This window comes from Notolabrus celidotus, chromosome 5 (assembly GCF_009762535.1).
Source record: "Notolabrus celidotus isolate fNotCel1 chromosome 5, fNotCel1.pri, whole genome shotgun sequence".
In the NCBI taxonomy this organism is placed as follows: Eukaryota; Metazoa; Chordata; class Actinopteri; order Labriformes; family Labridae; genus Notolabrus; species Notolabrus celidotus.
In genome coordinates, this window is record NC_048276.1 from 35,018,173 (window position 1) to 35,036,407 (window position 18,235).

Sequence of the window (18,235 nt, forward strand, 5' to 3'; positions counted from 1 at the left end):
AAGTTACCAAGCACAGTTTCAAAATAAAAGCATGGTACCCGAATCAACGTCAAATCACCATAGGGAATATCGTAATGCATAGGTCACGCTTTTATTTTGAAGGTCAGCTCACTTCGGTAAAGATGGAGCGCATAAAACTGTTGTTTTATAATTTATGTAATAGAGTGGTTTTATAATTATAACTTAATGAAACAAAAATAATATATAATACTATTAGAACATATGTGTGTCTATTGTATACAATATATTTGATCATAACAATAGTTTACCCTTGGTGCAGTGTATCATGCGACTTTACATAATTTGCTGTAAGCGCATAAACATCCATACATTTTATTTACAACCCCGACTCATGGAATCGGCGTTGAAAATAAAATGTATGGATGTTTATGCACTTACAGCAAATTATATTCATCCTATCAAATCATGTAAAGTCGCATGATACACTGCACCAAGGGTATACTATTTTTATGATAAAACATATTATATAAAATAGACACACATATTTTCCAACTATATTTTTAACCACTTTAAGTTCGTTTCTCATGAACCCTAAATAAGGTTCCTGGGTGAACTTGACCCGGGGCATATTTAATTATCTAAAAGTGTCAGAACCCCAAAAATTCCCAATAAACATTCTTTTTCTTGTGTTTTATACTGTTTCCCCAGCAGACTGCAGCATAGAATAACACACTTCCACCACAGACTGATAAAACATCTGCAGCATCTTTCTGCAGATGCTGTAAACATCCATACATTTTATTTACAACCCCAATTCCATGAGTTGTGATGTTGTTTAAAGTGGTTTTAAAAAATAGTGAGAAAATATGTGTCTATTTTATACAATATATTTTATTGTAACAATAGTATTTCCTTGGTGCAGTGTATTATGCATCTTCACATGATGTGGTAGGATGGACATAATTTGCTGTAAGCACATAAACACCCATACATTTTACTTACAACCCCAATTCCATGAGTTGGGATGTTGTTTATAGTGTTTTAAAAAATAGTTTGAAGGTTTGCAAATTGTTAAACACTTTTATTTAAATGAAAATACATAAAAAACAACAAATCAAATGTTGAAAAATGTTATTATTTTATGAAAAGTACATTCTTGTTTAAATTTGTTACCAGCAACATGTTTAAAAAAGTGAAGGAATAGGGGGCATGTTTACCTCTGTGTTGCATCACCTCTTCTTTTAGTAACACTGTAAATGTTTACGGACCCAGAAGACCAGTGTCTGGATTTAAAGCATAGACTGTATAAAATATGGGCATAGTATCTGTGACGTCACCCTTCTGTTTCTGAAGAGCTGTTTTGAGGCCAATCGATGGCGGTAGCCATATTGCTGCTGTCGAGCGATTGTGACTTAAAGAGGCGGGCTTTGAGCCTCCTAGCCAACAGCTACAGTGTTCCCTCCTGTCAATCAAGTCAGCTGTGCCTCTCATTGGAAGACTCGTAATCTCAATATCTTCGAAATTGCTGCGTTGCCGCGATGGACTCATATTTTTAGACCAGAGGTTGCCGCTTGGTTTACCATAGGGAATATCGTAATGCATAGGTCAATTATATTATTATATAATTACAACTTCAAGAAACAAAAATAATATATAATACTATTAGAAAATACGTGTGTCTATTTTATGTAATATATTTCATCATAACTATAGTATACCCTTGGTGCAGTGTATCCCTCTCCCTGATCTCCGGGGACTTCAATCATGTATTTATTTTCTACAGAGCTTATCTTGTCTTCTGTACATAGTTTTATTATCATTATGTTCATTGTACTTGTATTAATATCTTATTAATTACTTTCTTCTATTAACATTATTTGATATTCTTAATTATTGTGTATAGGAGCAACTGCAATGACTGAATTTCACCCCCGGGATAAATAAAGTATTTCTGATTCTGATTCTAATTCTGATCGATACATGATGTGGTAGGATGGACATAATTTGCTGTAAGCACATAAACACCCATACATTTTATTTACAACCCGATTCCATGAGTTGTGATGTTGTTTAAAGTTTTCAAAAATAAAATAGTTAGAAAATATGTGTGTCTATTTCCTGTGATATTTTTAACTTAACAATAGTTTACCCTCGGTGCAGTGTATGCGACTTTACACGATTTGGTTGGATAGACATAATTTGCTGTATCAATCAAACAAGCTTTATTTGTATAGCACCTTTAATACAAGTCAAATGCAACCCAGAGTGCTTTTTAATGATTGAAGACAAAAAAGAAGCAGAAATAAAATAATGGCAAGACATTTTAACAAAAAATAAATAAAAAATGATTTTAAAATAGAGACTAATGCACACCAACAACAATAAAGTAATGAAAATAAGTTAAAGCTTCAAAATAATACTAAGAATATAAATAGTTAAAATAAATAAATTTAAAAAGGGGTAAGGAGAAGAGTTGAAAATAAAGTTAAGGCTAAACATGTCAATACAACTGAGTATACAAATAAAAATAAATGAATGAATGAATAAATAAATACAAATAAAATGAGATAAACAGTTAAAATTAGTAAAATAATGAAGCAACATTTAAATCTAACAGTAAAAATTAAGTAATACAATTGTTAAACCCTACATAAAAGCCAGACTGAATGAATACTTTTAGTTTACGTTTAAAAGTCTCAATACCTCTATCAGTTGTGTAAGCACATAAACATCCATACATTTTATTTACAACCCCATGAGTTGGGATGCTGTTTTAAGTGTTTAAAAAATAGTTAGAAAAACATGTGTGTCTATTTTATATAATATATTTCATCATAACAATAGTCTACCCTCGCAGCAATGTATCATGCATCTTCACATGATGTGGTAGGATGGACATAATTTGCTGTAAGCACATAAACACCCATACATTTAATCTACAACCCCAACTCCATGAGTTGGGATGTTGTTTAAAGCATTTTAAAAAATAGTTTGAAGGTTCTCAAATCATTTAAAACTTATATGTAAATGAAAATATAGGAAAAAACAACAAATCAAATGTTGAAAATTGTTATTAGTTTATGGAAAGACATGCCTGTTTAAATTTGATGCCAGCAAAATGTTTTAGAAAAGTGAAGGGAGAGGGGCATGTTTACCTGTGTTGCAACACCTTTGTAAATGTCCCAGGAGACCCGTTTCTGGGTTTAAAAGTGAAATGTTGTCCCATTCTTGTCAGATTTAGGATTTTTAACCATCAAATTGTTTTTTTTTTTTACATTTTACACAGCCTCACAACTCTCATGGAACTAGGATTGTACTTAATTTCCATTGATTTAGATATTGTCTTGAGAGCTTGACTCTTTTTCTTGCTACCTCAGGACGAAAGAGCTGGTTTTCCCACCGTAACAGACTCATTTATCCAATTCTTTTGATGTGACAGAGCTCATTTCTCGTGGTAGTGGGATCATTGACTAGGGATGTAGAAAAAAAACAAAACATGCTGCATGGTCACTGTGAGAGGAAAGCCCACTAGATGTCATACTACCATGGCACACACTATTTTTGCAAATTATACCTACTTCTAAGCTCGGAGGGAACAAACTCATGCTTTGGGTTTCCATATCAATACACTACATGCTATTTGATGTGCTAAGATCTTCTGATCTCTTGTGTTATTTGTGTATCTTAATGTTTTTTTTAACCAATATCTGCTTTTCATTGATATTATGTTCTTAGGCTTGAACACTGCTTTGGTCAGCTGTGGTTGTTCTAAATGTGCTTTATAAATAATCCTTGACTTTATTAACTTGACTAACCGAGACAAACAGAGCTGGGAAAACTGCTTTTTCCTATCATGCATCATGTCCATGAAACAATCCTCTGAAAGAGCTAAAATCAGACACAATGCTATCACTAAGCATGTCTAATAGTATCATAAGAATGTTGTTACAGAGTCATGTGGCTGCTTTTTCCTGAAAGGCTGCTGTGTCTTTGGATATTTTTTTAAATGTAATGATTGTTTTTTATAAAGTTGTGAAGGCTGCTTCCTTGGTCTCTCAGTGGATATGTTTTTATCTAAGATACACTTCTTAATAAAGCAACAATGTTTGGATTTGTTGGTTTGTTATTAATGGTGTCATTCTTAAAGACAGTGGTGGTTTGTAACTACATGTGTTGTCTTGATCTCTGTACTCAAATGTAAAGGCCATTTGAGTAACTTGTTATTCACTTGAGTCTAGAGAGAAGCGTCATCCTTTTTCCAGAACATTCATTGGACTCAATTTATACTCACTTTACAAATGAGCATTAAAGAGCTTTTAATGAGAGTTATGATGTTTTGTTATGTTTTCTCAAAGAACATTTTCAAGTCACGTAATCAATAAACAGGCAGATAATGTCATTAGCCTTTTAGCCAGTGCTTTAATAGATTCAGTTTCTTTTTAAGATGATTAGATTAAATAGTTCCTGCATCACAAAGGGCTTGAACTGTTCTTTTTTTAAAAAAATCAGAATTACTTTGATAACATCTTTTTTCTATTTTGAGATTTGAACTGTTGGATGGACAAAACAATCACTTTGAAGGAGTCAAAGAACTTTATATAAATATTCACTGTTCCATTTAGGGCCTCTGGGGGGCAGAGTTACATGCTGTGAAAACTATATTGACATCATATCACCTTTTGAAGTTCTTTTGGTGAACCTGCCAAGAAACAGCAGACACAGAGCCACATGATCAGTAATCCTTATTCTTTATTCCTCCTGAGACCCGGCAATTCATTCATGTCCTCTGTGGAGGATGAATTTTAGCCATCTAAGTTAAGCACCATACAGTATATGCAGTCTGTAAAAACCCCACTGTCCTGTGAAGAAGACATCCTGGGCCTTCTAATGATGTCTCATTTGTGGACGTGTGGCCAACAGAGCACATTATATTCTTTTCAAAAAGGCTGCAAACTCAACTTTCACATTTTAGGGCACCAAAGGAGGTGAGGGATCTTTTCTTTTAAAGATATCATGTTTCTCTTGCTAATAATCAAATTGGTTCTTCAATGTAAGAGTCTTAACCTCAATTTAATAAGATTTCGCAAGTGTAATTTTAACCCTTTCAAAACACAACTTTTATCCAGTGTCCTTTGTAGTGGACAGCAGGACTTAATACATCTCTGTTCAACCAGTTTCTGTACTCCAGGAAGCAGAGGGCTGAGTGAGGCTGAGAGGACTTTACCTGCACTCACACGCACACACACATGCACTTACATGCACAAACACACTCACACATGGACACATGCACATACATACACACACACACATGCAATCAGTCCAAAGTTTGATTTTGGTGACTATCAAGGGTTGAGAATACAGTTTAAAATGATATTTTAATGTTCTGATGTGTTTCAACCGTGTAAATGTTAATGAAATGACCAGAAATCTTAACAGAAATACACAAATCCATGAAATAATATAATTACATTCTGTGACTTATCCAGACCTGATGTCCACTACAAGGGACAGATGATAGAAATTTAATAAACACCATTATTGGATTTTTTTTTTTTTGCTGTAATATGTTTCTTTCAACTACAATATTTATATTATATGTAAAAAAAACATAATAATATCAAAACCTTTTTTCTTCTGGGTCTCAGGAGTCTATTCTTTATTCGGATCCTCATTAGCCTCCATGAAGTGGTCACTAGTCTTCCTGGGGTCCACACATAACAACAATAAAAAACTGAAATTTACAATCACAATTCAAAACATCTTAAAAAGATATAATAAAATATTGCTGAACATGAAATAAGCCATAACAACCCTGAGAAAAATAATCTAAAAGAGAAATATAAAATAATGAAAAGAATACAAAATCAGTCAGAAGATCACAACAGATAATAATTGAATCTACCTCAAGCTTAAAACAAATCTTTTGATGACTTTCTTAAAATAAATGTTGTCTTTGAGTGTTCTGTTTGCGATGGGATGCGTATTCCAGGCAGTAAATCCTCCACGTAAAACAGCTCGCGTCAAGGAATTTGTCCTTGGGCTTGGTAAGGCCAGGTGCTCTGAACTCACTGGACGCATAGTGACCAGCTAAATGAAGCCACATTAAATCACTTTGAGGGACAGTGGGGGTTGCAAGTCTTTGGCAACAATATTTTGGGGGTCACGGGCTGAAAAGTTTGGGAACCCCTGGTCTAGATTGATTTCAGTCAGGAGAGACACAATTTGAATATTAAAGGTTATTTATTACAACTGAATGAATGATGGAACTTCACAGAAATCTTTGTAGCGTATGGACTCTATGGGGATAATGTTATGAGCTTTGGATGTGTGAATATGGCAGCTGAAGAAATCCCCCTAGAGTCCAGACTCTGGTGGTGGTGGTTGACGACCCAAGGAAAGAAGACTCGCAGAGACCAGGTGGAGATGGGGAGGTGGAGGGGTGCGCACCATCAATGCAAGAAGGAACTAGCAGGAGAGAGAGACACATTTAAAAAGACAGCAGAGAGTTGATAGGCTGACGATAAGGGCGCGCCACTGAGCTATTGGATGACGCCGCTGCTGATCAGCCAATGACAGCTCAGGAGCGTGCAGCTGGAAGCGGGTGAGCTATTGAACGAGGGAGAGAGAGTTAGACAACTGCTGTGATTGCTTTATAGTCTTCCTGTCTGAACTATTGCTCGAGCTACATTTTGTAGGACTTGAAGAAGCATCCTTGTTAATTTTAGTCTGTTTAATAGTTACAGTAGCTTTAAAGATGTAGATATAGATGTAAATATACAGTTATAATCTGCAAATGTATAGGGCAGCATGAGATGAATATTTATTGATATAAGGGATACTGTATGGTTAGCAGGTTGTTATGGGAAGCATAATCCCAACAGGGTGAGACAAGACCCTGATGCGAAGTGGACCAACCTGCTCACCATACATTATCCCGCTTATTATCTGGCTACTAACTTAAAATACAAACACGTTGTTAAAGACATTTATTAAAGAGGATTTTATTGATTTAAATGATATATGTTTACAGTTTTTAAAAATAGTCCCAGTGATTCCTCGTCAATGGCCACGGTTACATGATGATAATTCCTAATTCCGAATTGAGGTTTACATGGAAAACATGTTTAATCGTCTTTATTCAATTCGGCTTAAGGTCTGGGGGTTGGGAAGGGTTCTGATTGGACAGGGGCGGGTGTGACGCAGTTACGTTTACCGGAAGAAAACAGACTCCAGTTCCTGCTTCTTTTATTTTCGGTTACAACATGGATGACCACACAATAAGTGCAACTTTCACTTTGATTTTGATTATAGTTTTGAATAAGCAGCTGGACACAAACATACTGCTTCACTTTCGTCAGCTGAGGAGGAGCTAAACCAGACACTTACTTTGGATTTAAGTTTAATTCGGAATGGTCATTTTCATTCGGAATTAAGTGTTTACATTGTCATTTTTAATATTTTTAAAGAGGATTTAATTTTAATTCTGAATTAAAGAGGAATTAACAGTCTCATGTAAACGTAGCCAGTGATCGTTCCATGGTGATGGATTCTTCTCTGCCTGTTGCAGTGGATTGAACATGAAACTGTTCTCATTCAGCTCTCCTTCTTCTCTGAGCTCTGCGGTTCACACACCTTTAAAAAGAAACTAATGTCACAACTTTGAACCCTGCTGCTATCATCACCACCGCTCATGGGTTAACTTTCTTTGTAGAGATCACTAACCTAAAGTTTCTCTCACCTGCTCCGCTCCTTCATCATATTGATGGACAGGATCCAAGATGTAAACGTCTTACGTTTAACCACATTGTTTACCAATATGATGCTAACGGAAGCTAACGGTTTCCCCTCACCTTACGGTCTATGGTGTCAACAAGCAGAAGCTAAATGTGTCTGAACTCTTTTCTGTGGATTGATTTGACATGACGTGTGATCAGTTTGTCTATGGTGTTGCTCATGTTAGTGGAAGCAGCTAATAACAGTTGTCAAGGGGTTTGGACCAATCAGATCAAGCTTCTTATACAACCAGAAGATCAGTAAGAGAGCCGGGTAATAAGACCAATTAAACCAACAATTCTTCAGGCTTATTCATCAACGCCCTGTCCTGTTTTTAAAAAGTAGACCAAGCTGATGACTTCAAATAGCATATCTGTCCAACAGGATGTAACACTAAAATTCAACTCTTATCACAAAGTCCATTAACTGACAGTCGACTAAACTCAAGTCAGATGATGTCGTCTTGCTAAATATATGATGCAAGAATGAAACACAGCAGCTAAACTCCTGTAAAAACTGTCTTCATGTCCGATGTTTTACTTATAAAAACTGAACGACTGATCAAATGAAGACTATTCAAGGTTTACATTTTTTAATAAGTCAGAGGTTTTAGAGTTAAGAGTGATAAGCTCCAATTAACCTGACAAGAAAACTTGACCAGTGCCAACATTCACATCCTTGGAATATTCCTTGAGTTTCCTTATTGCACCCCATATGGGAGCTTAAGTTTCATTTCCTCTAAAACGGCAGGGATAGTGAATTCTGTTGGATGATAAGAGCACAAAGACACAATCACATTATTATGTTGCAGGGTGTTCTGATGCCAGATCTACAGTTCTCTGACATCCTCTGTAGCAAAGGCTGACAAAATGTGTGCAGACTTAACTTACCTTCATCAAATATATATGAATTTCTTTATATTTTGTTGATGTGGTGAGCGCTTCAGTTTCCTCTTCACTGTGGTTAGAAGAAGGAAGACGTGTGGTTATTTTGATGCTGTAATAAGCTGTTATGTATTTGATATCTTGTTGTAAGCTGAGATTGAAACTCAAGCAGAAAAAGCTTCATTCAACAACAATACAAAGAGTAAAAGAAGTGGTATTACACAGACTGAAACTCAACTGTTTTATGACCCATGTGAGCGTGAGTTAAGTATCCATTTCACATCAAGTCCTTCCTTCAAAGACAACGTGTTCAGGGTGATTGTCCTCTCCCCTTTATGGGATTTAAGGTGTGGTGAACAAATACAACTTTGCATCCTGTGTGTCAAACAATCCAATAGGTCCTGACAGCGATGTTCAACATGCAAAACAGGTCTAAGGCACTGCTGGTTTACATGTGTTATTTATTTCAACTGTTGGACCAAATCAATACATCAGGCCGGATAGTAAGTCAATGTAAGAGGACATAAGGAAACCATTAAATTGTGTTAATGTGATTTGATGAGATTATTAAGACTAATTAATATCTTAAATAAGCATTCTGACACAGTGTTAAATTAGCTGTGTCACAAAATCACCCAGGTAGAGGTTGTTACAGGAAATATTTAAATATTATAGATAAATTATAAATGTAATAAATATATAGATTATTTATTACTATTCTTATTGTTGTAAATAATAATAATCATAATAATAATAACAAAAACAATGATGATAATAATAATAATAATGTAATAATAATCTACATTATAATAGTAATAATAATACTAATAATAATAATACTAATAATATAATAATAATAATAATACTAATAATATAATAATAATAATAATAATTATTATTATTATTATACCTACTACTTCTAGTAAAATTGAGAACAATAATAATAATAATAATAATAATAATAATAGTAACAAAACATATACATTTAATAATAATCATAATTACACTACTTATAATAGAACAATGACAACAATGATAATAATAATAGTAACAATTACAATAAGAATAATAAAGATACTAATTATGCTACTTGTTATAATAAAAGTAACAATGACAAAACAAATAATAATAATGATTATGATAATAATAATATTTACAATACAAATATGAATAATAGTAATAGTAATAATAATAATATTCATTATAATATTAATAATAATAATATGAATAATTATAATAATAATAATTAATAATAATAACAAATAATAATAATAGTAATAATAATAATAATAATAATAATAATAATAATAATAATAATAATAAGAGAACCATATATAAAATATTCTATACTAACAAGTGATAAAACTAATGATTGTTCTGATGCTAACAACTTGTTTGCCTCTCTTGACCAAAGATCTTCACCATAAAAGAAGGTACAATGTGGTGCACCAAAATAAAAATCTTATGCCAAACCATTATGATTTAAAACCCATTTAACTCTACTGTGATATCATGAAATAGTTTTAATGGCCTTCTTAAACGGCTGAATCGATACATAGGACTTTTTCTATGTTAACCCCCTGATGTGTGGTTAACTATTAAATCTGTTTGGTTGAGGTTACAGAGTGGTGACACTGTGGTCATTGCTAAATTAACTCTGTGTTGACTGTCCTCACTGGTCACAATCACAGCCTAATCTTTATCCGCAAAAGGTTTGAGTACAACAATGTCATGTTACTCAATGTCATGTTACTTCTGCTTTTGCCTCTGAGATGAATAAGTCATAACTCATGCAGCCTTTACAGGCGAATACTGGACCAGTGGCCATGTTGTCATGTTCCTGAAAACACCGGTCTCAGTTTTTGAGTCCACACATTCTCCTGCATGTTTGGGATTGACTGACCAAAGACAAAACAAGGCTTTGAGGGATTATTTATTTGATATGTCTCACTTTGTTTTCCCTGTTAAAGAAATTGTGTTGAACTGGGAAAAAAACAGAGGAGTGGCTTAATCCTTATTAAGATCAAATTCACACAGTCAGGTTTTCCATCAGGCTGTGGCTGCTTCCTTGTTTGCCCACACTAAAACCCATCATCTTGGTTGTAAACATTATAGAGAGAAGACACACTATGTACTTCCTGATCAATGTGAACTGAATGTGCAGCCATAAAAAACAATGTAATGTATAGCACTGTGCTCTGCATTAATGAATGATTACAATCAATATATGCAATCTCTTCCTGGTTGTATTGTAATGATGTATTTCAGCACAAACACACATGTACACACACACAAGCACACACACACACATAGATGGGAGGGCTGGGACTATGGGGTGGTGTTGGTGTGATAAAGGGGTCATAAAAGCAGGAAAGGTTCTGGTCTTACTGTAAAAGAGGAGAGTCATCACTGGAAGCTCTGCAGGTGAGTAACGCACCGTTTCTCTTTCAGACGTCTTAGATGAAGAACAAATACTTTATTTGATATTTGAATTAAATTGATAGTTTTATACCTTTCATTTGTACTATATCTATACATTTGGTGAGCCAAAAGTGGTCTTCATTGTATTGATCAGACTTCACAGTGAACAAAAAGCGGTTAGGAGGTAATGACTTGTCTTTGTCAGTGTTTTCATGTGGTTTACAGCCTACAGTATCAATACTTTCCCTGAGTTTAAGGCCTTATTAACCTAATCAGTATTTTATGTTTCCAACAGAACAGCTTGTAACCTTAAAAGCATCTTTTAGAGACACCGATTTATTCCCTGTGGTCCCCACGCTGACATTTCAAGGACGATGCAAGTCAATCTTCTTGCCCTGACACTCTGCCTTCTTGGCTCAGGTAAGAAAAATATCCATCTTTATGATACAAAGTCTTTCTTAAAGTCTTGGTAGCACCTTCTGATGCAGATTTATTCTTAAATATTTTGTTTACAAGCCACTAAAGTACCTCCACTGTAAAACCTAACAGCACTTCTCACTGAAAGAAGTAACTTAAATCTCAAAAATCGTTGATGCTACTCATTCACTTTAATTAACTTAACTTAAAAATGTATAATTGATGTAATAACTCAAATATGGAACATTTGAAGTACAAGTTATTTGTTCCAGTGTGTTTCATTGACTTATTTAACTTCATTGTATCTATATCATTTTTATTCGACAATTTAACCCTCCAATTATGATGTGGGTCAAATTGACCCATTAAGAAAAAAAAAAATGTTAAAAGTATTTTTTCGCTTTGAAACGTCTTCTGATTGGCTTAATTTGTGTGAACAACATATAAAATGAAAATGGTTCATTTCATACATTTGCAACCCCCCCTCCCCTGCATGCTTATATTACATAGATACTGTTCATGGGTCAATTTGACCCTGTCAAAGTGGAGGCTAAAAGGGATCAGAAGTGTCAAATACTAAATGTTTCTTTGCAACTGTGTGACGTATTTCACCCTAATCACTTTTCAATGTACATAAAAAGTTTGAACATGAATTTTCATAAAAAACGAGCGAGTTATCCTCATTGAACCATGATCTGTGAGATTAAAGAACACCAATCCACTAAATATTGATTTAAATGGTTAGTAATGGAGTTAATAATGACATTTAAAAAATGTTCATTTGGATTTTTTGGGGTTCTGAAACTTTTGAATTATTAAATATGCCCTGGGTCAAGTTGACCCAGGAACATTATTGTTGTCCCTAAGAAATGAACACAACAGGAGGGTTAAGCTACACTTTCTGCAATTAGTATTAATGGCTATTTTTATTATTTGTAATTATTTCTGTTGATTATGCAATTCTCAATTCAAACAAATAATTACTGTGACACAATTTGAATGATCGCAGTGAAAAGTAAATCACAGAAAATTGGCGCATAAAGCTATATACGAGGAATAGAAGTAATATATACGAGTAATTCTTTGGGACTTTTGTGAAGCCTGACAATCTCAAACAATATTTTTAAGATTTTATTTCCTAATGACTCAGAGTTAAAACACAAAGAATTGATAAATAATTTGGGAAGACAAATTTGGTGTGAGCACACTCAAGGATATTTTATCTGTATTTTGTTTATTGAGGAAATGAACGTCATCTTAACAACTTGGAGAAGGGAACCAAAGACAGGAGCTGGTGATGTTGGTTATTGTTGCGTATTGAAGGTTGGTGACAGCAGGAGTAGGTTGAAAGATAAAGGTGATTGTTTCTGAAAAAGTTGGTTAACCAGTCGTAAACAGTGTTGAAATGTTTTAGTTGAGTTATTGGTCCAAAGATCATTCAGTTTATTATCTCTGAAGTTGACTCAATTTTTAATATAGAACCAGTTGTGGCAGTTCCTTTCCACGATTAAATCTTAAGGACAATAAACTTTGTTTGTTCTGAGGTTTGTCTCACTGGTGTTGCCGTACCAGTATGTTGCATGCAGGGCGTGAAATTAACTTTTTACCTCATCTGCCATTGGCTAGTGACCTCCAAAAATGTAGTGGCCAAAAATACTTTTCACCGGCCAGATAAAAAAATCATGCCTTATTTGATTTAAAATAATTATCATACACTTACTTTTATTATGAAAATCCAACTTAAGCATTGCTTAAAGAATGCTTAAGTGTTCCTTCATGTGTTAGCAGGCAAAGGCTGCAGCTCATGGTGTGGTTTGTCAGGTCGTTAGTCAGCCAGGACCGAGGTTGGCCAGCCTCGTCATTTTTCCAGTTTTCTTTGAAACGCTGTATAATGACATTACTCCGTTTAGCTGCCTGTTCCTCTTCTTGATCGTCTCCTGCTTCTTTGTTTATCCTTTTTGTTTGTGGTGGCTTCACGCCAAGAACGTGTCACCACATCTTCCTCAAAATGCTCTTCCTGCCATGCATCTTCGAGCAAAGGAAATGAATAGAACTCCAGTATCTGACGACACGCCGTTCCCAACGCACCAAATCACAACACAAGTACAGCGCGACACGAGGGTCAAAATAGCCTGACAGTCGGCAGAAATGGGCAAAAGAATGAAATCAAAACCTCACATGCAGTAAAAAATTTTCTATAGGCCACTGGTGGGTGTGTGTTTTTTGTTTACACGCCAAACACATTTGTTACCCGCCATTGGCGCTTCGCAGGTGTTAATTTTATGCCCTGGTTGCATGTCTAGATCAAACCAACAGAGAAATACTGTGCTCATATGAGGGACGTAAATCTAGTTATCTAAAAAGTTGATTGTAAATATGTCATCATTGCTTACTTCTTTTTTTTTTTTTTGTTTGTTTTTTTTGTTTTTCTTTTGCTTTTACCAAAAAAGTGGTGCTAATTGGCTCAGAGACAGCAACCACAACTGCCAATCCACCAGGGCCCCCAACAACGGGCTCAAAAGAGACAACAAAGCCAACTTCCAAACCAACTGTGCCCATAACCGTACCTACGACTCCGTCTAACACCACCGAAAACTCCACATCCACGGAAGCTCCAACGACTCTGCCCGATACCACGTTAAACCCCAATGCCACATCAACCAGTCCATCCAACTCAACTGAATTACCAACAAATGGCACGACAACCTCCACCGTGACAACTAAAGAAAGTCCAACGAGTCCAGATGCAACTGTAATAATTCCTGCCCCTACTCCACAATTCTCAGATGGGGAGATCGCTGGTATCGTCATCGGCTCTATCGCTGGAGTTGGTGCCGTTGGTGAGTCTACAACAAGCGCACAAAAAAAATCTTACTCAATCACATTTTACCCTGTTGTTGATTAACAAGAGTACAATGAATGATTGTGGTCCAACATGAGTACCAAGAGTTGTTTTCATTTGGCACCTCTCACCTCATCCCAATCAATCCTGTCATCCTTATCAAACTATCATGAGTATTTTATTAGCACGGTTTGAAGCAGGAGCAGTGGGAGCAAGATTTTCACTTCCGGCTTCAGAGCCCTGCATCCCATGTCTACCAAGATAGATATGAAAATGCAAGGGTCGTTATTACTATGTTAGGGATGACGTGTAATGAGCAGGTTGTTCTGGCGGATTGGAACCCTTACTGTGTAGCAGATGGGTAAACAAGATCACATGAATCAGCACCCTCCTGAAGTTTTCTGCCTTGTCACTGTCAGAGTCTCTTTCTTTTTCATGTGTTCTGCATAGCAATGGTGTGCTATGAAGATATAACACACCATTGCTATGGAGAATTGACCAATCAATATCAAGTATGGCGGTGTAGGGGATCAAATACAGAAGACTAACACCGGATTTCTACCAGATCCGTGTCCGGTCTGTCTCCAATCCGCTGCGGTCCGGCTCCGTGGTCTCTCGTCCGTCAGCACCTAGAACGCAGAATGGAGCAGGACTGCCAGACAGCTGGAGTCATGTAACAGAGGTTTTCCTGCAGTAATCACAGAATCAAGAATTCTCCTCCTCCTCTGGAGGAGTCTGTTGACTCCAGGCCTGGCTCCGCTCACAGTAACTTTTTGTTGTCATAGTTATTCTGAAAATTAACCGGATGTTTTCATTTTGTGTTTGTGCCTGACTTCCTGTCCCACTCCGTCTGCTCTGTTGAGATCAAGCGGCAACCTTCGGTCTCAAACGATGAAGCCCATGCGGAAGTGTTATAAACTGCAATACATGGAGAATCCGCTTGAGGCTGGCTGCAGAAACACAGGAAACCACATACACATGAATGAGAAAAAGACAATCTTTACAGCATTCATAAACAAGTTTACAGCCTGGTTCAAAAACGGCTTGGCCCTACGAAGCTAATCTCTCTAATGGCACACACTGTACAGGGGTGAATTTTTTTCTTTTTTTTTTTTGTGTCTTTTTTCTCTTGTCTGCATATATATTTCTGGTTTGTGTCATGTTTGGCACAAACTGTCAAATATTAATGCAATTTATTCTTGCAGCAAAAGAAAAGAAAGAAAGCCTTTTTCTTCTGTGCTTGTGACTGTGTGCATGCGACCATCACCATCCCTCTTAGAATGCTGGCCTATCTTTTATTGACAGCTAATATCATGTTCTGTAAAAGAGGGCGTGCACACCTAGGTGGGCCAAAAAATAAGAGAAAATGAAAGAAAGTAAAAGAAAGATTACACAAAGATATACAAAGGGACAGGGAAAGAGAAGGAGAGAGAGACCTAAGACACTTAGATGAAGAGGGACCATCTCACCATGACGCCGAAAACACTGTGCGGTGATACTAATGATTAAGCAACCCTTAGTGTCCACAATCATTACTGAAGCTTGGGTCGCAGAGGGTTGCCGCCGTGCTGTGTTCTATTTGTGTAACAAGACCACCACTGGTGCAGATGATACCACTTGGGTCAGATCAGCCGAGCGGTTCAGCCCGGCACCCGGGCCGCGAGAGCAGTCAGACCGAAGGACCCAACGCGCCGCAGGAGACCCAGGCCGGGGGACAAGCCAAGGACCCAGACTGGAAGCAAACAGGCATCGCCGGGGCACCCAGGGCGACCCCCAGGGGGCAAATTTTTTTCTAACGTGACAGTTCAGAAGATGTTAAGATTTCGAGTTTTTGCCCAAATAAGGACATTACTGTCTTGACTCCCGGTCGGGAACACATAGCTGTTGGCTAGGAGGCTCACACTACGTCACACTCTGCCTGGTTGAGTTCCGCTTTTCCAATATGGCTGCTGCTGTTGATTGGCTTCAAAACAGCTCTCAGGAACAGATGGGTGACGTCATGGATACTACATCCATATTTTATACAGTCTATGGTTGAGATGGATGCGTCGTGCTCCAGGATCCTGCAAAAATAGAAATCTTGTGTATCTGATCAGGAGGGCTCCGACCTGCCGGACACAAAGGAGCGGATCTAGTGGAAGTTTTTTTTTTTTTTTTTTTATAATTATTAATTTTATTTTTTTAAACAAGAATAATGAACATCAAAGACATAACAAATAAAATGGACAACACCAATAAAATAAGTAAAAATGCAAATAAATGTAACAAAACAAAACAGAACAAATAATACTAATAAATACAAATAATAATAATAATAATAAATAAAAAAAAAATAAAATAGGTTGGCAGGACACAGTGGGCATTTACATTTACGTTTTCATTTACATTTACGTTTTCATTTACATTTACGTTTACATTTACATTTTATATATTTACATTGTTCTTTAATCATATTGTTTCTGGAGTTTAATTTCCCTAACATCTTCTCACATGCAGCAATTCCTGTCATCTGCTCCCTCTACATTTTCAGTGTAGGAGTTTCAGCCTCCTTCCAGAAATTCAGAATGAGTCTACTACATGTTATGAAGCCAGTTGTTAATATTCAAAATGTGCATTTACTCAGCTGTGGCACCAAACTTCTGTCCCCGAGGAGACACAGCTGGGGTGACCTGGGCAGTTCACACCCTAACCATTCATCCATTTATTTCAGAACACTCTTCCATAATGGGGATACCATAGGGCATTGCCATAGTGCGTGCATGTGGATCCAGTGGAAGTTAACACATTGATTAGAATAGAAACCTATCACATCTGGTGCCGTGGCGGACCGGAGACGGATCAGGTGTAATTTGGCCATAAAGCTCTGTTAAAGAAATCAAAAGGCTGAACCTCAGCAGCTCCTGATTAATATGATGAACATTAAAGAGTGTCTTTCTTTTTCAGGTGGTGGCATCTTTGGCGTGCTGAAGTACACTGGGAAGTTTTAAGAGCAGTGATTGCCCAACAAGAAGACAGATAATGATATATTCTTAACACAGACCTCCACCAGTTTTAAGGGTGTTCATTGAAACAACTCGTAATGTCTAATTGGTTCAAACCAGAGGAATTTAAAATAATTGATATGATAATATGGGATGAAGACATTAAAGTTGATTGCCTGCTTTGGAATTGAAATGCATTTTAAGCTGATCAAAGAACTATTTTTGTGAGAGAGGATGTGTTTTATAATAACTTTATGTGTAGAAGGCCACACTGTTTAATCTGGTGACCGTGGTGTTTACAATTACAATATGTAAGCTGGGTTTTTTTTTAAAATGGTGTTCTGAAAGATTTTGTGATCATTTTATTTTCCTATAATGATAAGCTATGATATACCTGTGGAGCTCCAGTTTCTTGACCTTTTTGAAATAAAACAGGCATTATAACGATCATTTATTCTATTTGATCTGACCAGTATTTCATTCCAACTGTTGACTGTTATTTCCTTGTCACTAACTGGGTTTTGTATCTTAATCTTTCTTTACATTTAATAAATATTGTTTTGTAATTACCCAACATTTGAGTCCTGTGACATGCTTTTACATCCTCATACAAGTAATAATAGCTCAGCTGCTGGTTATATAACTACTTTTGTGTTTACCGGAGTTGTTTGCTCTTTTTATGAGGTAATGATGTGTACCTGTGTCATGTGCATCTGTCATGAGGCTGACGCTGTAAACCAGTGGTCCCGGCCCCCCGAACAATAGCCTACCAGAGACGGTTATTTGGTTATTATTTATTTCCTGACTTTTTTCTGTGAAGATCCCAGAGAGGGTTATTTGGTTATTATTTATTTCATAAATAGTGTTATTTATTTCATTAATAGTGTTATTTTTTATTTCCTGACTTTTTTTTCTGTGAAGATCCCGGAAAGGGTTATTAATATTTGGTTATGTGT

General features: G+C 36.1%; 1 protein-coding gene and 1 long non-coding RNA gene across 3 annotated transcripts; one reads left to right on the plus strand and one right to left on the minus strand.

Moving 5' to 3' along the window:
- Positions 1-8,386: 8,386 nt before the first annotated feature.
- On the minus strand, positions 8,387-9,056 carry LOC117813026. The gene is made up of 3 exons (XR_004631308.1): positions 8,857-9,056; positions 8,625-8,691; positions 8,387-8,496 (listed from the first exon to the last, which is right to left on the minus strand). It is a non-coding gene; the product is annotated as an uncharacterized LOC117813026 (long non-coding RNA).
- A 1,901-nt stretch (positions 9,057-10,957) lies between these two features.
- On the plus strand, positions 10,958-17,827 carry LOC117813025 (threonine-rich protein-like). 2 transcript variants are annotated; one of them, XM_034684069.1, is made up of 4 exons: positions 10,958-11,042; positions 11,335-11,459; positions 13,907-14,296; positions 17,242-17,827. In XM_034684069.1, exons 2-4 carry the CDS (start codon positions 11,414-11,416, stop codon positions 17,283-17,285), a joined length of 480 nt encoding a protein of 159 aa, XP_034539960.1. In that variant the 5' UTR covers positions 10,958-11,042; positions 11,335-11,413; the 3' UTR covers positions 17,286-17,827. The 2 variants fall into 2 exon arrangements, with proteins under 2 accessions (XP_034539960.1, XP_034539961.1); XM_034684070.1 differs by having other exon boundaries at positions 11,020-11,042; positions 11,340-11,459.
- The last annotated feature ends 408 nt before the right edge of the window (positions 17,828-18,235 follow it).

Excerpts from the sequence above, each read along its gene's own strand:
- LOC117813025 (XM_034684069.1), top strand. The coding sequence starts at position 11,414 with ATGCAAGTCAATCTTCTTGCCCTGACACTCTGCCTTCTTGGCTCAG. Across the intron at positions 11,460-13,906 it reads ACTCTGCCTTCTTGGCTCAG|TGGTGCTAATTGGCTCAGAG; the intron begins GTAAGAAAAATA and ends TTACCAAAAAAG. Across the intron at positions 14,297-17,241 it reads CGCTGGAGTTGGTGCCGTTG|GTGGTGGCATCTTTGGCGTG; the intron begins GTGAGTCTACAA and ends TTTCTTTTTCAG.